Source organism: Crocodylus porosus, unplaced genomic scaffold, assembly GCF_001723895.1.
Source record: "Crocodylus porosus isolate Cpor-Errol unplaced genomic scaffold, CroPor_comp1, whole genome shotgun sequence".
Classification (NCBI taxonomy): domain Eukaryota; kingdom Metazoa; phylum Chordata; order Crocodylia; family Crocodylidae; genus Crocodylus; species Crocodylus porosus.
Genome location: NW_017728911.1, coordinates 19,804,984 through 19,828,690, shown reverse-complemented (window position 1 = coordinate 19,828,690; position 23,707 = coordinate 19,804,984). Strand labels below are relative to the sequence as shown.

At 39.7% G+C, this 23,707-nt stretch overlaps 1 protein-coding gene across 2 annotated transcripts in view; it reads right to left on the bottom strand.

The window, feature by feature from the left end:
- MYO5C (myosin VC) overlaps positions 1-23,707 on the bottom strand; it is a 58,391-nt gene that overhangs the window by 9,400 nt on the left and 25,284 nt on the right. The window contains exons 13-35 of one of the 2 annotated variants that reach the window (XM_019533564.1): positions 22,331-22,456; positions 21,480-21,563; positions 21,047-21,181; positions 20,580-20,677; positions 19,526-19,612; positions 19,331-19,442; positions 16,387-16,598; positions 13,348-13,513; positions 12,852-12,998; positions 11,838-12,002; positions 11,560-11,653; positions 10,730-10,793; positions 9,736-9,916; positions 8,801-8,894; positions 7,788-7,851; positions 7,563-7,643; positions 5,383-5,563; positions 4,395-4,488; positions 3,377-3,440; positions 2,190-2,343; positions 1,586-1,673; positions 1,119-1,217; positions 37-191 (exon numbers count right to left, since the gene is read on the bottom strand). In XM_019533564.1, the coding sequence (XP_019389109.1) occupies positions 37-191; positions 1,119-1,217; positions 1,586-1,673; positions 2,190-2,343; positions 3,377-3,440; positions 4,395-4,488; positions 5,383-5,563; positions 7,563-7,643; positions 7,788-7,851; positions 8,801-8,894; positions 9,736-9,916; positions 10,730-10,793; positions 11,560-11,653; positions 11,838-12,002; positions 12,852-12,998; positions 13,348-13,513; positions 16,387-16,598; positions 19,331-19,442; positions 19,526-19,612; positions 20,580-20,677; positions 21,047-21,181; positions 21,480-21,563; positions 22,331-22,456 (2,745 nt within the window). Of the gene's footprint in view, positions 1-36; positions 192-871; positions 988-1,118; positions 1,218-1,585; positions 1,674-2,189; positions 2,344-3,376; positions 3,441-4,394; positions 4,489-5,382; positions 5,564-7,562; positions 7,644-7,787; positions 7,852-8,800; positions 8,895-9,735; positions 9,917-10,729; positions 10,794-11,559; positions 11,654-11,837; positions 12,003-12,851; positions 12,999-13,347; positions 13,514-16,386; positions 16,599-19,330; positions 19,443-19,525; positions 19,613-20,579; positions 20,678-21,046; positions 21,182-21,479; positions 21,564-22,330; positions 22,457-23,707 lie in introns of those variants that run through there. The other variant, XM_019533565.1, reaches the window with a different exon arrangement.

Genomic DNA, 23,707 nt, shown 5'->3' with positions numbered 1-23,707 from the left:
CTACAAAACAGCAAAGTGCACAAGAAGTATTTTTACCTTAATAACTTGCTTGATCCCATTAATGATTATGTTCATGAAAGATTTCAGCATATCAGCATCATTGAGATAGTCTGCATATCTCACACACATAAATAGGATGTGAGCTGGAAGACCTGGTATCATATTTACTACCACACCACGTGGCTTTAGATCTGCATAAAATAGAGTCGTTGGGCAGTCACAATTTATAAGAAAACACAGAGATCCCATCTAGTTATTATTCAAAAGGTAAATGGCTTAAATTAATTAAATACGGTATGAAATCACACTCATTAACCAATTTATGAAGTGGTTATGGTACCATGCCATCCCATTTACTGTATTTCATCTATAAGTAATATAAAAACTTTGCAGAGCCACAGAGGAAATTCTGTGATAGTTTATAAAGTACAATGTCTCTTGTAACAGCAATTCAATAGGTGAGAAAAGACGAATGATATTTCCAGGCAACAGAGATATCAAACATTCTTGCATATTTGTTAATGGGAGCAGTGAAGAACATGGGAAATAAATAGCTTAAAGCAAGGATATAGATTTTACGGTAAGATTTAAAGGTTGGAAATTATTCAGGAGGAAGGAAAAAGGTCATGAAGGAAGACATAAGTGAAAGTGCAACCCTTAGAGTAAAGAAAGTTAGGGAAGGAAATGTGTCGATGCTGTGGGACAACAATGGGTCAAGCCCACACAATACAGATCACAACTAGATGTTATATCCACACCACGGATGGATGAGAAAAGATAAGCCAGGGGGTGAGGACTAGATATGAGATTGATAACTTACAAAGTAGACCTGGAATCAAAAGAAATTCAGGGTCCTGGATTACTTCTGAGATTTCTAGTTTCAGAAATGAACAAAGATGAAGAAAGATAGTGGAGTCAGACTGAAACTCCAATAAAGCACTTCTGCCCTTGAAACATGAATCAACCATTAATAGAAGTATGAAGCCCCTAGGAGTAATGTTAGAGTTGAGAGAGAAGGGAGGTAAGATCAGAGTTAATAATCAGATAACTAAAACACAAAAAGTTGGAATTTATTTAACGCTCTATAACTAAATATAATCAAAACACTATTGAAATACCAAGAATTAGATTTTGAACAATTCTTCCTTCATCTTCCTTTTTGTATTCCATCATTCCAATGTATTCTTTAGGTGCTGCTGGCACATGCAGTTCATTGGCTGTCAAACACAAAAATACTGTTACTTGCAGGTAAATGTTACAACAAATTATTAGAGATCTGCAGTTCTTACTACAACAAATACAGCGTAGTTCCCATTTGCAAAAATACCTTCAGCTTATGGGTCCAATTATTATTGGCAAACACTTCCTCACAGAAAAAAAAAATCTTACTGACTTCACTACTTGCAATACAAAGACAGAAAGACGCTAGTTACATATCTTAATATTAGTCAAGAATGGTCTCAAAATGGAAGAAATTATGACATTTTGAATTTCAAAACAGTGTGACCAACACACACACACACTCTCATTCTTACACTATGCCATCCATTCAAAATTATTTTAAACTGTATGAAGTAAGTCCTACCCTTTTCAATAGTTTTGGTAAGAGTCCTGATCTGATCCTCCAGTTTCTTTATCATCCTGTCTTTCATGTCTAGCTTTTCTTCAAGCTCCTACAAAATCAAACAAAACTAGTCAATGAATCTGTAACTACCTGTAGTTCTTTAAACAATGCCTTCCACTTCTGCATGTAATTTTGTACCTGTGCACTGGGGGTGGGGGATGGTAGGAACACTAGTATCCAATGATAGCCCATAGAGGCAACGCACATTAATCAAACAGAACAGAGGGACTGCATGGAAAACTCATACAACAGTAGCACGTTTGCCTGTCCTAAATGGTGGCCTGGATCTGCTGTAGCAGGAATAGGGTTGTGGCCTTGTCCCTTTCCCCACTCAGATGTCTAATGCTGCTGCTGGCTTATAGCTCCTCATTTTTTCTACAGACACAACACAAGGAGGGAGCATGTGCCTGGCTCAATATAGGCCTGGAGCAACCCTTGCCCATTCTCTTGCCCCTTTGTACATTTGTGCAGTGCAGGGAAGCGTTTAGTTCAAATCCCAGAATCTTGGATTTCTTTTCCCACTGCCCCTCTGCCATGGATTCTGAAGAGAACTTTGCTTCCTCACCATGTTTTCCACAGCAAGGCGAGATGCCTCCTGCCTTTTTATTTCATTTTCATGTTGTTTCTTTAAGTGATCGTTTGTCCCCTGAATTTCTTGGCTTGGGGCAATCAGCTTTTCTTTTTCTTTTGTGTATATTTCATTCTCAGCTTCCAGTTTTCTAGAAATCACAAAAAGGTCTTATTCTTTTCTTATCCTTCTTCCCACAAGGTACAATATTGCTAAACAACAGGTTAAGTGTTCTTTCCCTCTGCGGCACCTATCAAGTTACCAGAAGTACTTTCCCACAGAGTCCTCCAGGAATGTATAGTGATTCTTATATAAAATTCCAGCATTTAAAGTTTTAAATTGTCTTTGGCCATCCAGCCTGCGGCATTATATCCACATTTCTCAAATACTGTATTTACTCATTTCTAAGACAAAGTTTTTCTCCCATTTAACAGGGCAGGCCCCGTGTCTTGGAATTGATTACAAGGGTGGTGGGCCAGCAGGTGGTTGCTATGGCTTGGGCTCCAGCCCCTGTCTGGAGTTGGGGCTGTAGCTGCAACTGCTACCTGCTCCCCTTACCCACCACCTCTATAACACTCCATCTCCTCCCAACCCCACTGCCTCTGTTCCCCACCTGCCCCCCTACCCTTGGTCAGTGCCAGCAGACTGTGTACACTGCAGGCTAGGGCACTGAGCATGGCCCCAGTCCAGCCCATTGCAGCACCCTGAACCCTGTACAGTTGCTAGCAGGCTGGGCTGGAGCTGTGCTCAGTGCCCTAGGTCAAAAAGGGGTAGAGCCCACTGGTACAGTGTGAGGGTAAGGGATGGGGGGGGAATAGGATGCAAAGGCTTGAGGGGGGGGAGAAAGAGGGAGCAGAAGTTGGGGGGAGAGGCAGAGGGGGCTAGAGGCTGGGGGGTGGTCAGGAAGGGAGCAGGTGGCAAGCACAAGCAGGGGGAAACTCCTTGACTTCCCTATACCACCTGCCTGCCCCCTGCAGCAATGGGGAAGATGAATTCAAGACAGTTCTCTAATAATTAGATTCTAAACATGGGAAATTATAACAAACATATACATTTTCCATCTATAGAATCTAATCATCGGGGGGATCATCTTAGATATAAGTAAATAATGGTAGATTTTTTTTTAAAGCAAAACAACCCCAACAACAACAACTCAAAATACCACCGAAATAAATACCACTCACCTCCTTGGGGTTCCTTCCTTTGATAGATTATGATGCAACTGATCAGATATTCCTTCCATTTTTCCTGTGATAATTTAAAAACAAAAAAATCAAAACAAAAAACCCCCAAACAAACCCACACACAACCAAATCCACATGGGGGGAGCAGTTTCTTGACTATGTTAGCACTTTATGTTAGAGCATTATGTTATAATATTAGAACGTTAGTATTTGTAAGTAAGTATGAATCATTTCCTATTTCATCTACTGAAATTGGATTACAAAGCAAATATTGTATTAAAAAGTCCTTTCCTTGCAAAGCAACAAGTTGATATTAGTTCCAGTATACAATGGGAGTTGAATTCACATAAAAGGTACAGAACTGAACAACACTACGTGGTAAATACCATGGAGTACAAAGCAATTTGCAGTGAATATGGCATGTAATTAAAAGTTAAATAACTGATTATTTCTACCTATAGTACTCCAGTATGATGACTAAATGGCATAGTCATTTGTGGCACTACTACAGCAATTACATTTAGCAATGAAGCCTCACACAAATGAAAAACCTTTGCTGGGTAATATGCAACTTATGCACAGGGCAAACTAGGAAATCTTTCATTACTGTAGACAAAATCATAAGGGGAACTGTCTACTGGCCATTTGTGACTAGATTACAGATCATTAGGGTATACTTATGGAGCACAGAGACTCAGTCTAGCTCTGAATGAGCTAGCTGGGGTTCTAAAAACAACCTAGCTATGTTAGTGCAACGCTTTGTCCAGGCTACTTGCTAACACAACTTTAATGCTTTTCATACCTACTTAGTGCAAAGATCATACAAAAATAAACTGTACTAACAACTTACATTTTCTTTATACAGTTTCACATTTTATTAACAAGGGAAAAACACAAAACCGGAGTCAACAAAATGTTGTGCTTGAGATTTTAAAAGCCAAAAATCTGAAATTCATATTAGTAAGCTTTTGGCTTACATTGAGTGCTTGCAAGCCTGGGCCCCACATCGGTACTTTACCTTTCATCTTTGCAGTCTGTTCTTGAAAGTGGTTTTCAAGATCCATCTTTTGGTTTTGCAGTTCAGAAATCTGCTGTTTAAGGTCTGGGATCACCTTTAAAGAGAAAAAAACTAATGAATAATTTAATTTCTAAATACTTCACTGACAGGTAATGTCCAGTTTTTGGACTTGTAAGTGATGTTTGTAATTTACTAGCTACTTATTGTGTATACAACTGCCCTCTAGTGGACACAGTATCAAACCTGCTCAAACATGTATAAAGAGGATATAAGACTTAAAAGTCAATTGACATATAAACGGAGAACCCCCTTTGGCTTAATTACTAGAGGTCTGTGCTATTTAAGCTAGAGATTTGGAATACTATCTAATAATGCGAAGGATCTATGAGAATACTGATGGGTATGTATATGCGACTACAGAGGATATCATTATGGACTGGGACAGGGGGCTAGACTCGATGATCTTCCGAGGTCCCTTCCAGCCCTAATGTCTATGAATCTATGACTACCTCCAGCTATTGGATTTGAACCTTTTTGAACTTTGTTGTTCAAATAGCTGTTTCAATGAAAAATTTCACAACTTCTACATAAAACAACAAAACAAGCTTCTGCCCACCTGTTCCAGCACTGCAGAACAGCACTGCACCTGTTCATGCACTACACAGCACTTTTCAAAACTAATAGTGGGAAAACCCCACTGTTTTGCCTACAAGTCACATCTGAATTGTTTCTTAAATATCATTTCAGTATGACAATGATTGCTTGGTGTATATATCTGTAACACAGGAAGGTCAGCATGCAGTATAGTATGTTGCAATTCTGTTTTATTTGGCTCAGCAGTGGGAAAATGTTATATTAATAGCTTAATAGCTATTTATTTTTTTAATAGTTTAGTCAAGACCATTTAACAAGTATGATTGATAGACAAGATAAATCTTTTAAGGGTTTTAAAAGAAAAATAATTTGTCCAGTACTACTTGAATCTTACCATATTTTCTGATGTTAGCCTGCTGACTTCGAGTCGAATACTGTCATTTATGTCATTTTCCTTCCTAAATAACTTCTGTAAATGGTTAATTTCTTGACTGAGATGTTCAACTTTAAAGTTCAAAGCTTCAATCTCTTTTTCATAAATGTCTTTCTGAGACTGGAAATGACTTTCCAACACTCTGTTAAAAAAGAAAAATTCTTGGTGCTTTCTCTTATGGTTAAAATCAAATCAAGACACTATGTTAGCATCCAGTTATATCTAGCAAGTGCATAATCTGTACCTCCATGGAACTTATGTAAGCACAAGATATCCCAAAATACACAGTTTGTTTCACATTATAAGGGATCAGTTTGGGTAGTTTTAGCCATACAGGGTGCTGACAGACATGGAGAACAAAAACCCCCAAAACTGCATTCTACTGAAAGCAGCAGCCCATTACTTTGACTTGGTTCTGCAGAATCTGTAGATATCAGGTGCTTCAGTAGTACTTTTTGATGCTTTTAGCTAAGGCTGATTCAATCAACTACTAGAATTAAGCACCAAAAAGTCCCCACTAAAGCATCTAATCTCTACAGACAATGGGAAAATGGGTGCAACTAATGCACTGCTACTTTTGGACATGCGCTGGGCTCAGTGTGGGGGCATGCCAAGTTTAAGTAAAGCACTGTTTTTTTTCCATGTGTGTAAGCAGCCTTGCATATTCAGTTCAAAGCTGTTCAATTTTCTCATTTGTCCTCATCTCAGCACTCATGCAATATACTATTTAAGTCTTTAAGGAGTGGGGATTTCCTTTAACAACCTTAGAACCTCTTAAGACAGACATGCAGACACATAAATCAGAGAAAGTAATCAATCTGAGGTGGATTAAAGTGTAAGAAAGCCCTAATTACGTTCACTGTGGTTCCAGTCCAATACATATGGGTCTGACAAGTAACAATACAGTTTTTGTTAAAACTTTGTCATAATTCGTCCCTTTTCTACCTGTACAGTCCTAAATAGGAGCTGTGTGACTAATTTAAAACAGAAAATGCTCTCTTGCATACAGTATGTCCACCGTAAGAGTATGAGCAACTTGCAACCAGTGGCTTTTATAGTGAATGGTCTAATCTCCTACCAAAAAATGAGGATTTATAGGGATTCTCATGCATCTCCATAAAAACTCCTCTAGCTATTAAAAACATCTGGGGGGCTAGGGGGAGGTTCAGGTTCAGTGCTTGCTCTGCATAGAATACTGCCATAAACTGTAGTTGCTTCAATATTTATAATGTCCAATTCTCCAAGTCTTACTTGCATAAGTAATCCTTTATTCATGCTGCCCTACAGTTCTGGTGCAGCTCAGGCTGCTGCTCAGGTCTTTCCCTTTTAGATCTATATGCTCTTAATTTTGTCCCAGGCAATGTTTTATTTCTACGCCTCCCCGATTCATTTCCTCAGTGTAGACTTTTTCAATTATATGCAAATAGCACCATGCAACCCAAATGCCCAAGGACCCCTCAACCCAAATTTTTAGGTAACCTTTCCCAGACCTCCAGTATTGTGAGCAATCTAGAAAACAGCGTTCATATGACAGCTGAAGAAACTTTATGAGGATTCCAGAAACCAAACACTCCTTAACTTTAGATGGCAGAAAAAATAGGCAGATCTAGACAATATAATGCATATCTACATGCATTTCCCTGCCTTGGTTTCTTTAGCACTCTAGTCAAGACTTAGGTCAAAACCTTCAAAAGGAGTTTAGGATTTCCATCTTCTCTTGGGCCAACGAGCTTCTATGCAACTAGTTTCTTTGTATCATGGCTGCCCCAAAATTAAACTGGAGTCCTCTGCTATGAAAAATTGACCTTCTGTTTCTGTCTTCTGTCCTAGCTTTCTACATCTCTATGAGTCCTTGTGAAGTCTCCCAAGTTTCCCAGCCCTACAACTTTTTAAACCTCATGGATCTTTTTCTGAAGAAATTCCATTGCTCCAAACCCCATCTCTTCAGACAAATTTGGCAGGAGTGGTATTCCGAAGCTTCAGCATCCAACTATCTAAACCAGTTATTTGACAATGTTTGGTTGTGTGTTATACAATGTTTTCAACTACTTTATTTTAAGACAAGCCACATAACTGCCCCTTGCTGTCTCCTCTGAACCCCAAAGCAAAATGATGAATATGTATTACATGATTAAGCTAACCTTGTTGCTTTTTTCAGGCCCTCGTAAGCAAACCAAATTTCTCCATCTTCATTTAAATGTTCCAAATCTTCTGTAGAGAGCCTAAAATGCACAACAACAATTGTAGATGACTAAATAAATTAAGTTTCTTAAAGTCTCTGAAGTTTGCTTTATTTAAAAAAACAAAAAAAACCCCAACCAACCAACCCCTCCCCAACAATCTAGGAAAAATAATCAATAGGTTACCTGCTTCTTACATCTTCTAAGTCATAGCTGTCAAGGAGTTGTTTTGCAACTTCTGACATTTTCTCTGAAAATAAAGTTTTCTTTTTAGATTTTAGATTACCTGTATCCCAGGAAATATCAAATCAGCCTTTTTTTAAAAAAGAAATCAGGTTCTATGCTTGGGAAAAATAGATTTAATTGTGAAATTCAATCCAGAGGCTTTGTTGCACCCCTTGTTACTTGTGGATATCTAGATAAAAAACAGCTTTGGCAAATGAACCCATGATTTGCCCTCTCTCTCAAAGGTCAGCAGGATATGTTAATGAGGGATGCATCATCAAGACATCTGGTATTGCATCTAGTGCAAAATGGCAGCACAATTATACAATGGTGTTTATCACAAAGGTCACAATTCAACAGAGTACCTAAGCTCATTCCTAACTTCAAGCAACAAGTAGTCCTTTTGACTGTAATGAAACTACTTGTGTATTTAAAGCTAGGCACATATCTAAAATGACCTTGCTGAATTAGGACTAGAGAGTGTATCTATGTCCTGTGAATTATACTGGATACTTATTTATTTCTAAGTGAAGATTAAATTGTCAGTCTGGGTTAGTTTAAAACACTGAATAGTCTGAATGGTGTTTTGGAAGGACCTTTTCTTTCCTTCCCTCCCCAAGTGCAACTGAACACCTGAGCTAACAGCACCCACATTTAAATGGGAGGGAGTAGAAAGTACAGTGTTCCCAGTGAGAAGGCCTTTCTATTAGCACTCAGTGCTGGTGCTGGAAGACTCACCTTGTTGCCCCTGGCTCTCTCTTAAGGAGGAAGATGTGACTGATGATATGTAGTTCATTCTAGTTGGGAAGGGGCTTTGGGTCTTTTTTAATGGTCTGAGTCAGTTTTGATCTCTACTTGTGCTTTTCTAAAGTATCTTAAAAACCTGACAGGCACCACTGAACAAATACAGGACAAGGCAATTAAATGTTATGCTGCTCTTGCAAATTCCCCGAGTTGCACAGTAAGTAAACTACCTCTCAACTCTCGCTTCTGAGATTGGGCCTGCTTTTCCACATCAATTTTCTGTGCCTGAAGCAGTTCAATTTCTTTTTGCAATTCAGGTATTATCTGAAATAGACATTGTCTCTATTACAATTTTTCTTTTTAGAACAAGACAAAATTGAATGAGATAAAGATAAATGACAGATGGTCCAGATACAAGTGAAATCATAAGGAATATTATGATTTAGAGCTGCTTGATCAATATTTTACAAGACAATGTTCTATTTAGGTCAGCAATCTCTTAAACATTCCTCTAAATGGGAGAACAGAAAATAAGATTTGACACAGCCATATATATTTATATACTCTAAGCAATAATATTTGACACTAAAAAAAGATTTTGTTGTTGCTGCTGTTTTTCAGCAGAAACAAAGTTTACAAATGAGAGTAGATTACATTTAGAAAACACCCACCTAAGAAAGCAGTACCTTATTCCATATGGAAATTCATACATTTTAATGGAGCTTAAGCTCCAGTTTCAGCCCTTCAAGAGGCACAGTTCTCACTGTTATGTGTTTATTTTAAGGGAACCATGATGTAACAAATGTTCTTTTGTACAGGGCAATAAATTATGACTTTTTTCTAAAGTCTGACATTATACTGAGAGACTGTTCTTTTAGTGCAATTTTCATACTTTACTTCCAATAAATTCACTAAATAGCTGCTATTTTTTAAAAATAAAAGTAACAGTATTTTTTGTTTTTTCTCTACTAAAGTCAAAAGTTAAAACATGCTATTATGACATCATACAGATTCAACAACTAAAAGCTGTTTTAAATCATGTTATGTATGTATAGATAAATCTACCCAGCAAAAATAGAATTTTCTCATCCACTCTTTGTTTTATGTAATAAAGATACTGACGAATGGCTCATTTCAGCACTGTTTGCTGGATACCTTTACTTACCTGTAACTGTTTTGTAAGCTGCTCTGCTTCCATTTTTAAGCCATCCTGAATAATAAGGTCTTGCTGAATTTGATGCTGTAGTTGAATTTTCTCTTCACTGAGAGTCTTAATTTCCTCCTTCAGTGATTCAATCTCTTTTTCATAGTCTTGCTTCTGATTTTGGAAGTTTTTCTCTAGTATTCTACTCAGAATCAGAGAGAAAATGCATTTTATATGTTTTCATCTCTTTGGTTTGTTTTATTTTTTTTGGTTTGTTTTATATGATTGGCCCACATTCAATTTTTTATCCTCATCTTTGTGGAATCATAATTTCCTACTAAAGTAAATATATACTGGCCATGTCTACACATGCACCTAACTGCAGAGTAGACTAATTAGCCACAGAACGTCATCGTTTACACATGCAACGGTATTAGGTTGCGATAAACTAATTAATGTCACTGTAAGATAGTATTGTTGGGGACAGTAGAGAAAACCCTCACTATCCGTGGGTTTGGCATTCGTGAATGCCAAACCTGCATTTTAAATACACTTTATACACTCACAGGAGCTCCTTGGGCGCTCTGTGCTTGCTGCCGCTGTGCTTCCACCACCATACTCCCTCTGCCAGAGCTGTGCCCTCCACCCCTCCCACCACACCCCAGCTGCCAGGGGCACTGCATTCATGAACACAGTACCTTATTTGCGGATTTTGCCATTCATGGGGGATATGAGAACGTATCCTCCACAAATGGCAAGGGTAGCCTGTACTATCTAACGATGGGAGAATTTACTGCATTTAAAACCATATGTAGACACTGACCACGGGCATAAATTGCTGCTGTCTCAGACATGTGTACATGCTGTGACGCATGTGTAGATGCACCCACTGCTATAAAACCTGGAGTACTAAGAGATGCATATTCTTATGCATAATACATTTATATTACAAGGAAAAAAAGGCTGAGAGAGTAAGAAAAATGTAGGTTTAAAATATCTAAATTATATTCCATACATTCTTTGTCTTTCTTCTTTTTGTACATCAGCAAAGAGCTGTCTGGTAAGGTCATCCATTTTATCTGTGAAAAAATAATTCCATATTTGAAAGTTGTTCCATGCGACAATGAGGTAATTAAAAATGAAGAATATAATTTTTTTGTTCTAGTAAGCAGTTTGGATACTTTAGTTTAGAACTAAACTCTCACATATCACATACAATCACACTAATCTTGAGACGTATCACTATAGGATAAGCATGTTCTGCAACATAAAAATACTCCTAATTCTAAAATATACTTAATGATTTTGATCCCATGCACTACTCATTGAAGTAAACTGGGATACTTAAGAACAACTGATCAAGATAATCAAGGAAAGACAAGAGTTCTGAAGAAAATGCTTATGCTTTTTCAGAGACAGTAGACATGGATGAGAAGAGAGCATTTGTTACTACATAGACAAGGGGTGGGCAAAATGTGGCCCGCAGGCCGGATGCGGCCCATCAGTCCATTCTATCTGGCTCATGGGGCCCCTAAAAAATTTAGAAAATTAATATTCCTCTGCCCTGGCTGCCTGTCATGTGGCCCTTGATGGCTTGCCAAAACTCAGTAAGCAGGCCTCTGCCTGAAATAATTGCCCACCCCTGACATACATTTCAAGAATTTGTCTAAGTTTTGGTCTATGGACTGTGCAAACATGAGTGATGAAAACTTGGTCCAGATCTTCAGCTACTGCAAACTGGTGCATCTCTGTTGACTTCAGTGGAGCTAAACGCAATACTTGTACATGTCCCTAGAAATTTTCCCCATTGCAGCTCTAAAGCTGCCCAATTTTTAATTATTATACCTTTCATTTCTTCTGTTTTCTCTTGGAGCTTCGCTTGTAAAACTTCTTTCTCTTCTTGCAATTCTTTAGCTTGTTTCTCAAGTTTTGAGATTTTCTGCAAATATAAGTAAACATGATACTGAATGTAAAAAAATCCTTCATTAAAAACACGCATCTTATAGTTGAAACAGAACATGGGCTTTACTAGGGGTTGTAGATTCACAGCGATGCCCAGAATCAGAGTTGCCATAGTAACCAAAAGACAAAATTATATTGCAAGCAAGAACAAGAAGATTAACCTGTTCCTTGTCATCCTTGTATTTCTTCCCTTTATCCTCGGAGATTCTTTTTTGTGTGGTTAATTTTTCAAGTTCTAATTCAAGTTTCTGGATTGTATCTAGGTCATGTGCATGAGTTGAAGCTAGGCTGGTCAATTTCTCCAGTAAGCCATGATTTTCTTTGTTCTACAATGATTAGAAATAGGTAAGAATGATACCAACTGAAAAACTTTGTTCCATTCTGCTTGGTAACTTAGATTATCAGTGTAAAACTTTCTGCTCTATCCTTTCAGCAACTGCCAAATTACCTCTAGTTTCTTTTATTGGAAATGATTAACTGGTCATTACTATAACTTTTAAAACAGGATTTTGAACAGTACTAGCATACCAAAATCTTATTCAAGTAGACCTTATTATGATGCTTAGGTACAGAGTCAAGTAATACCTGGACAACCCCATTTATATCCTTACCTCGCATATAAGAAAGCAGCTACCCAAGCCTGTCCCTGACTGCTCTTGCTCAATCCCCTTTACTGAAGCCAGAGATTTCACCCCACCCCCGTCCCCTTCAAAACCACATTAATGCTGTTAAAAAAAATAATTTGCCTGGGATAGATCTTGTAAAACATTTTTGAAAGGAAAACATGCTAGACCACAAAAATCAGCAAATGTGTCAACTAGAGTTGTAGCCAACACAGTTCTAATCCCAGTATAAAAAGGGTCAAAGAGATCCTGCTGAAGAGTTGTAGAGAACACAGAAATTGCCATGCAACTGTCTGACTAGTGGTTCTTCTAGTCTAAAATCTCATCTTCAACAGGGGCCAATACCAAATGCTCCAAAGATGCAAGAAATTCCCTCGGTGGACAAATACAGTACAGCAGGAAGACAGTGATTGATTTATGCTTTTAAGGATAAAAGTCCATATTTTTTGTACAATTTTTTATCTTGCCAAATAAGCTTGAGATTATATTGATCACACAAATGTTCAATTCACAATGTATCTGGTTCTGAATAAAAGCATGTGTGTCACCTACCTGGTCCTCTAGTTTCTTCTGTAATCGCTGAACCCTGTATGAAAGCTGAATATTCAAAACAAACCGCCGAATGTTCTGAAATCTACGCCTTGCAAGCCAGGCACGGGCATACTTCTGAAGGATAATTGCCTTGTGTTCTTTGAGCATCTGGAAAAGGAGAGAGCTGGTAGAGCAATCAGCACTGGCTCATATTCTGTAAATCTATATTATAGATAAAGAATTGTTTCTACAGAAAGTGTCAAAGTACTAATATATTTAAATAGCATATCAAAACCATAATATTGCCATAATATTGCCTCCCAACATTTAAAACTTGGACAACCAAGCTGCAACCTACATGAAATTCTGAGGTTCAATACAGATTACTGTCTATAATACTACATTGACCTGCTAAAAGATTCAAGAATCATTTGTACAAAATATACAGTTTTAAGCATCATTTTATGGTACATTAGCTATTCCCATTCACTAGGATCACACACAAAAAATGCTGTACCTTTCGGTATTTTTTCCTTGCTAAAAATCCTCGTGTATAAGCTTGAATTGTTACAGCAGCCACATGGATGAGCTGACAAAGTTTACGGACAAGGTATCCTCGACAGTACTTCTGAATGACTATAGCTGCCCATGTTTGCTTTAGGGCTGTAGCAGTTATGGCTTGCCTTAATTAAGAAGAAAATAAATATACTTTTAATTCATGTGAGACTCCTCCTTGTGCTTTTCCTCTTGTCAGAGAAGCTTCAAATGTGGAGCAAAAAGGAAAATAATAGGATGGATAATTTAAATCACATTTCAGCTAAACAACACTGTGTATAGTTCTAGTTCCATAACTCATTATTCTAATATTATAAAAGCCTTAGACTACCTGTTCATAATGCTTTATTTGCACTCTGATTGCTTGTCTGAAACAACCAGAGTGCTCCAAGAGCGTTCCAGAGAGGAGACGGCGGCAGAGCCTTGCCATGACGGCAGGGAGATTGTGGGGGGGGGGTGAGGCCAGCACTGCTGGTCTCGCCCCACCCAGCCCTGCTCCCTGAAGGTGGCAGTGATGGCACGGGGGGGGGAGGCAAGAAGTGCTGGCCTGCCTTCTCCCCCACCCCCCAGCTCATTGGAGGGGGGTTGGGGTAGGGGGAATGGCCCGACCTGGCTGGGGGGAAGGAGTGGGCCTAGGCCCAATGCTGTGGAGGGGAGAAGGGGAGTGAGGCCAAACCCCAAATGGCAGGGCAGAGGCAGAGAAGGGGAGAACGGGCACGGATGAGGTGTGGGGGGACAAACACTGGTTTCTATCCATGCTCACCCCTCCCCCATCATTCTTGACGGGCAATTTGCTAGTCTGTAATAAAAGTATTTTGCAATAATTTCTAAGTTCATGGCAGTTTAGTGCAATACAGAGGTGAATTTAGGACTGAAAAAGGATGTTTCATGTATTGCAACATGATATAACATTTTAATCTTAAATGCCAAGTGGACAGAGTCCTGTTACCTGGGCAGGCTCAGTCCACACCTACAGATCTATGAAACTTACATAGAGGAAACTCATCTCTAGAGTGACTAAACCAGGTTTTCTCCTGTTGGGATCTGCATCCTCAGACTATGTGCTAGCTGGGAAAAATTAGCAAGACAAATCATGAGCCTGTCAAGTGAGGGAAATTAAGATAGGGATGCTGAGATGTACATTCACAGTGCTCTAGCATCTCCCTACTACAGCCTCATACAGTTGCACTTAGTGGGTGCATCTACAGGTGCAACTAATGCAACACAACAAACTCTGGTGGTGTTTGAACCAGAGAAAAAACTACTCCTGGGTGGAGTACCTTCATGTACACCTGAGACAGCAGCAATTTGAGCTGGGGCAGAGTAACTCAGGCTGCACAGATGCTTTACTGTGGAGCTAATTAGTCTACTCCTGTAATAAAGCGCACATGTAGGTGGACCCAATGTGTGCTAAGAGTGCCTTTGTGTGAGACTGTTCATTTCTGTTTTAAAGTAGAGTAAGCTACCTTACTGAGCAGCAAGAATGTCCACATGAGGAGTTAGTCCAGAGTAGGGAGTAAGCTGTAAACTTCATAATAACTTCCCTTTTTAAATAAGCCTTTAATCAGGGGCAGATTAACATGTGGGCTTGGCCCCCTGCAGCACGAGGGGCAGCTCAGCCCATGCAGGCATGCTGGCTGCAGACATCCAGTGTTGGCAGCATGCGCTTCCAAACCAGGGTCAGGGGTAGGTGCAGTCTACCTATAAACAGTGGTGGCTTCCTGGGCCCATCTGTGGGAGGCTGCTGGCACCAGGATGGGATGGGACAGCCGTGCTCCACAGGGGCCAGCAGAGGGGTAGGCGGGCAACCAGGGGAGACATGGAGCCCATTCCCCCCACTCAGGATGGCCCCGGCCCTGGCCTGTCCCACAGAACTGGGGGATTTCAACCCGGGCTGTGTGGCACCCACTGGAAAGAGGGGCTGGGCCTGGCTGGGCAAGGCCAGGGCCTGGGTTGCCTTCACCTCAGCAGAGCTTATGGCCCCTGGCTCGCCCCAGATGTGCCAAGGAGGTTGGGCAGATCCAGCCACAGCCCCCTGGTGGGCGCAGAGGGAACCTGCCCTTGCCTGGTGGGGGGACTCCAATTTTCTGTTTCCCCAGGGCCCCAATAAATCTTAATCTGCCACTGCTTTTAATAGACAAGCCTGGTAAAGATGACAGACTACTAAGCTGCTTCTGGATGACACTTCAGATACAATGAACAATGCAAAACAGTTTTTCACTGGCCTAAAGATACCTTTTTCTCTGACCAATTTAAGTGAAGGGGGCTTAAGAACAACGCAGACTGTCCAACTTTACCCACCAAAAGCAATTGTATGGGGGAGCCTCTGTCTAAAACCTACTATCTACAGTTGTAACCATATACCTCACAGGCTGCTGGCTATAGCAGCCTCAGTATTGTACAAGACTACAGTCTCATGCATCAGACTGTGGATAGTCAAGCAGTAAAAATCCAATTTGTATGCACTGCTTGACCTTATCTAGGGCTCTGAAGCTGATCAGTTGTTTTGGGTTTACTAGTGTTCCACTTGGCATCAGACACAGAGAGAGGGAAGTTTTGGTGTACCCAGGACTTTCAGGAATTAGGCTTACTGCATCTGAAATTTGCTAGAGTACTTCCTGAATACCAGTGACCAATGAAGACAATGATTTGGCATATGTTTAGCACTCCCTATCCACTAATCTAAAATGCTTTATAAGCATAGAAAAATTGATGTGATACCTACCTCACAAATAAGGAAACAGGCAGAGAGAGGTTAGAAATTATTTAAATTCGTACATAAATTCAAGAGGAAAAAAAAGTGATACCTGAAGTACAATTTTAAACTACACTTGCTGGGTAAGGATTTGGCTGGGATAGTTTAGGAATAAGTTATCCTGCGTTTGTGCAGGGTGTGAGACTAGATGACCCTTGAGGTCCCTTCCAAACCTGTGCTGAATCTGATCTTCTAGACCTCTTCACACACAACATAATAACAAACTGACTTATTAGCATGAAATACCGTACAGTCCGCTGTCCACGGAAGTACTGCTGTATCATAATAGTTGCTTGTCTGACACGGAGGAATTTCTTCCGCTGCAGCCAGCCTCGGACATTCTTTTGGATCATGATGCACGCTTGCCTCAGTTTGTCTGACCGCAGTTTTTCTAAATAAGCAACCTGCCCTGCTCTAAAGAAAATTTTTGTTCGCCCAAACTGATACTGGTTAGGATCCTGAAAGAAAAAGCAAAGCAAAGCAAAGCAAAGCAGTAGTTTGCTTATAAGCTGCAATCTCTTCTTCCTCAAAAACCACACATTTCATCTTTCATAAAATTTGGCACAGTAGCTTAGAAATGCAAAAATGACAAGACCTGGTTAACTCTGAGTACCGTCCGCCATCTTTATACCTGTAGGGAATCTTTCAGCACACACACATGACGGGGAAAGGTACAGAACAGAACACTAAATCCAAAGGTTACTCCCAGGCATGTCAATGAGAAAAGATTTAATCCCAAAAATGTAAAAATAAAGCAATACCAAAAGGATCCCAAAACACACAGCCCCCAGACTAAGAAAAAAAACCATTTCAGGGGCAAACATCAATGGTTTCCCTAACTTTTGCACTTTGTTTATTATACCACCTTTCTACCTCACAAAAATAACACGTGCAAGGAACCTGAACGCAAAAGTGCCTCAGAAACTTGCTTATAGTCAGTTTTGTGTATTTTATACTTGTATCTTTCATCCTACAACATCCCAAACTAATTTAAAAATTATGGCTCAACTTCTGCTCACAGCTACCTTGGATGCAAGTCAACAGTCATTTTGTTAATTTAACTGGTATAATTGAAGGCAGATTTGGGCTTTGTATATTTTCAGATTGATAGAAATTACAGCCACATCTCAGAAGAAGAGCTAGAAGGAGAGCTACCACTAACTGGTAGTATACAGGAGCTGTACAGAAGTAATAGAAAGGAAGAAAATATTTTAAACTAAAACTAGACCAGAACAAAGACTGGCTCTTGAATGTTAAGAGCCAGAGGACACTAGTTTTTCAAATCTTGCTGGGAAAAAAACACCTACAGGAAACTGTTCAGTAAATTAGATTAGTAGCTTCCAGAGGATAAAAGGACTGAACTGAACCTGCTGGGATTAAAACATTGGCTTCAAAAAGAGCCTGACTGCAGGGTAACACATTCTTAGAACAGTTCTAAGGAATTTATGGTATCCTAGCATGGAAGGCCTATTAAATTACATAAACACACCGAGGTTTTAGTAAGTGTTTGTCCCAGGGGGACACAAATGGAGGTCCCAGAACACACTCTCGTGGTGGGACCTGAGGCTGGGGTGAGCTCCCGGATGGACAAAACCAAAGCCCTAAAAATAGGGCTTACTTACCTCTGACAAGAAAAGCTGCACTGTACCGAGAAGAGACGCCTGATGTATGGCTGGGGTGTAAGGGAGATGGAGCCCCAAGAATCCCCACAAGGGGCAGCGCCCAGTCCTTGAGGTCCTACGAGGAAGAACCCCACTACTGAAAGGAAGATCAAGTCGTGGCAGGCGAGTTTCGGGGCATCCCTCAGGGTCGAATGCAGCCCAGCGCCCAAGTCCCAGGGACATGTCTCGCAGCCTGAACTGGGCATATGCTCTAAGGCTGCTAGAGAGTACCTGTACCAGGCTGGTGCGGTGTTATACACATATACATACAACAGAGGAATTGTGGTATGTATTTGGAAAAGGGGGGGCAGAAAGAGAACTAACAACTATAAGGAAACAATAATTACATACTGTTGTGCCAAGATAATCAAAAGAGTGATATTTAATGGATCCAAAGGAAGACTGAAGAGTAACTGAGCAAAAAGCAACATGAGTTCCAAAGGGAAAGACTTCATGTTTGCTATCAGAGAGATGATAGACAAGATTTGGGAATGTAACAAAAAAGTTTCCTTTGCTTTCACTGTTATGGAGAAGGCCCAGGACAGGGTTCCATTGGAGAAAGGTGAGAAGAATCAGAAAGGTTAAATGTAAGTAAAGCATATGTGGATTCCGTTAAGAGAATGTAAGAAGTTCATGTATGTTGTGTGCAGACAAAGTATGGAGAGATGGAATGGTTTCCTGTGAGGCATTCTTTGCACTTGGGCAGCATGTCAGTTCCACTACTTTTTACAGCAGCTACAGAAGGAGTTCTTCAAAATATGGAGAGGATGCAGAAAGGAGCAAAGGCCATTTTGTTCTATGAGGATGTGATGAGTTAGGATGCAAGGACAGAAGCTTTACTCCATACTGATATGGAGAATACATACTGAAGATTAATAAAGATGAGAGCAAAATGATGATTACAGAAAAGGGAATGTGCCCCCAAACACAGAAGGCTATGTTAAGAGAGTATTATTATAGCTGATGGATTAAAGGATCTTGGTTCAGTGGGCAAGAGTGACAGAAGGATTGAAAAAGAAATGACAAGGAGGCTGTAGGATACCATATGGAATGCTCAGACTGCATATTAAAAATAAGAAGCAAAGGGAAGGCTGTGATGAAGATTAAGTGGTTCCTGGGAGAAAATAATGACAGAAAGGTAGGAAGAGATGGATGGAGTCAATGTATTGTCAGATAGCCAGAAGCTGGAACCAGTAACTAATGACTACAGTGATTTAGCATGTGTTTAGCACTCCCTATCCACTAATCTAAAATACTTTATAAGCATAGAAGGACTGACATGATACCCATCTCACAGGTAAGGAAACAGGCAGAGAGAGGTTAAGTAACTTGCTCGTGGCCACACACTGAAACTGTAACAGATGGAGAAAGAACATGACTCAGCCCTGGGCTGAGTCCACCAGACCAGAACAAATCGAATTACCTCACCAACAAGCACAAAAAGACTATATAAAATATGATTAATATTGGATCCTTTACATTTATAATAGATTCTACAGCACGTAACGGTCAGGTGCAGAAATACTAACCTGGATTAGCCGCTGCAAAACAGTTCTGCAAACCTTTTTCTTGTCACTTAGCGAGAGTTCATGCTGCGTCATGAGAATGCTATAACGGCTGAAAAACTCAATGTATGTCCACCTATACAATGACAAGTTTGAGCATGTAAATTATTTAAATAGATATAAATACTGTCATTGAACTAAAAAAGAACAATTGCTCACCTGGAAGGATAGCTCTGTGCACTAATTCGAATAGTTTCCAGAACACCACATGCTCGAAGCTGCTGAGCCACCCGCTTGGAGTCAAACCTCAGGAAGCAGATTTTACATCTTTAGTTCTTCTGAATTTTTCAGATTGTTTTAATTACTTATTGTATTTCTTGCAGAGATTACAACCTGCTTGTCTAAGTGGAGCCTAGGTAATAGGGTTTTTTAACCATAAAACAAAACTGTAGGTTTTAAAATAGGGATGAGTTATATAATATTGTTCTACAAAGAACAATACAGAGGAGAATGACAAGTCAAAATTCACTTATTTAGACAGCTGGATAATAATACACTCTGTGTCAATTAAGGACCTAGTCTTGCAAATCCTGAATACAGCACTATCCACTATACATAGATCAAGGTTTTTTCAGATAAAAAGGGGTTTTAATTGAACGGATACTTTCTTGTTAATATTACAATTAAAAGTAGAAGCACAGATTGTCCCAAAGTAATTTTCAGGTGTCTGAGAAAGTGCTTTTCCTTTACAGCAATTTCAGTATATGCTGCAGTATTCTGGGGAAAAGTGAAAAATATTACATACCCTTAACACTGCAAACAGCTCTCTTCTGTGTGCTTCTAATTTCCTCAAAACTCTTTTATTTAAAGAATATGAAAATGTCTGTGACCACCTCAGATATCCACATATACTAATTTTCACCCTCAAAAACAAGCACACCCATGAATCTAAAATTAAAATGTCCACCCTTCTCTCCTAACATTTTATTAAAAAGAAAAACCACTAATGCATGACTTTTAAGCTGATAGAAAATTTCCAGTGTCTTAATAAATATGATCCAGTGAATCATGTGGTATTCACTGTTCTATAACATTCATTGTGTAAAAACATTACAATTGTTTTACTTCAGTATTCTTTAAAGGACTAAAATACATTCTGAATGTGAAATTTGGTTAATCAAGAACAGGAAACTCACTTCTGGTTAATCTAAAAATGAAACTATTCTTCTTCGTTAAAGATAGTATATTATTTCAAAAGCACTAAGATACTCACTCAAATGGCATCTTTTCATCATTTGGCTTTATGCATCGGACATAGTGAGGTGTGGTTGCATTAAGTGTCTCCATAAGCAAATACAAAGAACTGCGGAACTAGAAAACAATAAGGCAGCAGTTTAATTAATTTAATGTTTATATTCAAACAATACATCTTCTGGCTGGAAGCTGTGACAAAAATACAGGCTGTAGTATTCTTAGAGATCTGCTTATTCAAATGTTGGCAGTATTGACCAAAATATTATACAAAGACGTAAACAAGCACACATGTTGAAATAATAGTAATTGGGCTGGCCCTAGTTGAACTGCATACTATGTAGCCAAAAAATATGTTGTTTCCAACAATGAATACATGACAGCACAACGCTCATAATTATGAATGCCTGAATATCAGGCCCACAAATAAAAGTTCATAGGTGTACGGTTATCAGGAGTATTTTCCACTTCAGCCAGTAAACACGGTACCTTATTGCCAACTGTTGTCCGAAACTGTTTGTTAGGGGCCTTGACCACTGGTCTTGCAGGTTTGACTTTGATAGCTGAACCAAAGCGTGAAATGGGTGCTGGATTGTCTTTAAAAAAGTCTGCACAGAGATGAAACTGAAAGTGTGAAGAAAGAAATTCAGATAAAACTAGGAGTAATTCTATCAATGATTTAATATAGTAATTATTATGATACATATATAATAACATATTCCTAGTCATGGACCTTAGGGTCTCTGGTCAGTTTGAAATTAAAATATATGATTTGGAATTAATTCAGACCTAGTTAAAATTCTTAAACATAAGCTAGTCTCAAGTTAGTAACATTAAATGAAACAGTTTTATGCCAATCTTTACTAATACTCTATGGGAAATCTAGTGTCTCCATAGAGTAATTAGCCATGAATTTACAAACCTTGCTGCTTTTCAAAATTTCAATTAAAACTTCATAGACTGTATCTCTGTTTTTTTCCAAAAATCCTTCACATTTATATTCTACCTGTGCAAAGAAGGAAGATAATTAATTTTATAGCAGGAACTACATGAAAAAGTACTAAAAATAAATTTTCTTACCATTGAGATGTGCTAGGTATTAGAGAAGGGTTTGTCTTAAAAACCCAATATCTGTATTACTCCTTTATACTGTGGGTAAAAATTCTGCCTTTATCATTATGGTAGGTGCATAGCCCACATTGTAGCAGCTAGACAAACTGGCACAATGCACTGTCAACTGCCCTCTGGCTCTCCCTTAATTAAAATCTGTCCACATCAGGCTGTCTGTGGAATACCGTATTTTCTTACAACACACTAGGCTGGCATCTTGGTCAGACATTCCTTCAAGTGTTCTTATCTTCTTTACCCAATTCCAGCAATTATTCTTTTCCCCCATTTCAACTCTCAGCATCCCCCAGAAACCAAAAACTGTGTTTCTAATATAAATAATGTATATTAATATAACTCTATGGTATTAACAAGACGTGTGTCAGCTACATCCATGACTATCTTGCTTGTATGTTACAGCCTTTTTTCTACAACCTTAAACTGAATTTTTTGGCTTATGTTCACAAATTTATGACTGTATGTAGGCTGTTTAGGGCAGGGACTTATCATTTCCACCATACAATGTAGGCCCTTCTGCCAATAAGCAAATAATCAATATAAATATGCTTATAAAGGTGGCTTATGACAAGGAAGACTAACAGTTGAATCTACATTTAATAGATTCTTTCCTATTAAAGCTGGTTCAAAAATAGTTGTGGGCCATACCTTATCAGCAAAGTGCTGGATGATAAAAGATGTGTTTGACATTCTTGGCTTTTGAAAGAGTGGGTTCTTGTTGATAAAATTATTATACAGCTTTTGAAGCCAATTCTCATCTGTTCCCTGAGGTAACTGTAAAAAGGCAAACAGTGAGGCTGTTCAATAAAACAGAAGATTAACAACAGGAAAACTGCTTATTATCAAGTAATGCTGTTTTACTAATATCATTGCGTACCTTCAGTAACTTCCCATATGTCTTATAAATGCTCTGAATTCTGAAAGCTGTGACTTGCCAGCGTGACAGAGGGTCATCACGAGGCCAGTCTAATGTCAGTCTGCCCACCTGTCTAGGGCAGTCTGCCCTGCCTTGCCTGCCATGGCTTGATGTTTAATAAACTCCATGTAATAAGCGGGAGGCTGCCTATCTTAATGCCCCGATGCCTAGAGCAATATACACGGCTCCGACCTTCCCTATACCATGTCCCATGTCTCACAGATGGCTTCCATACTGCTACAGTGCTTCACACTGTGACCCATGCTCCAAAGTCTCACATGGGACTCACTCATGCCCCCTTACTGGGGCTCACTCCCTGAACTACTTGTGGGGCTGGCCTGTACACAGACCTTCAGTTCACCCTTGCGTGCCCCCAGTGCAGCCCTCCAGGTCACCCCCATGACCCTACTCCACACCAACACTGTACAGCCCTTCAGGCCATCCTTGCAGCCCTACTCTATGTGGCTTGTTCTCTCACTATACCCCCCTCAGAGGGCCAACATTCTGCTCCCTTTGCTGGGGCCATTTTTATGCCCCCTCATTACAACCAACTCCTGGCCCCCCTCACCAGGGCCTTGGAGTCTTACACCCCATAGGCTCAAGTGTCTAAAGATGTGCCTGGCCCCACAGCCTCCCTACTACTCACAATGCTGTGGGGGTTGGGGCTATAAGGCGCTCCTGACTCGTCTTTCACTGCAAAGGCAACTGGCATGGCATTTCCTGGGGACTACCTTGCCACGGGTGAACCCACTATGCTATCCTATCCCAGCAGGGTGTAGTGTTCAGTCATACCGCAGGACCAAAAGCCTCCTGCCATCCCCATAGCTCCTGCCCTTGCCTCCAAGAATTTTCTGAGCAGCAGCTTAGCTGATAGGGGTGTGCGAAATGTGCAACATTCTGTTTGGATTTGGCCTGAATCAGGGACAGCAATTTGATTTGTTGATTCAGATCATTGTCCTGATTCGATTCAGCCAAATCCAAATCTGAAGATTCGATGCTGAATCAGAGAATCAGCGATTCAGACAGACACAGCTTTAAAAGTTTTTTCTACATACCTTGAGATACCAGGCGCAGCTCATGAACACTGCTATGGTGAGGCAGATAGTGTC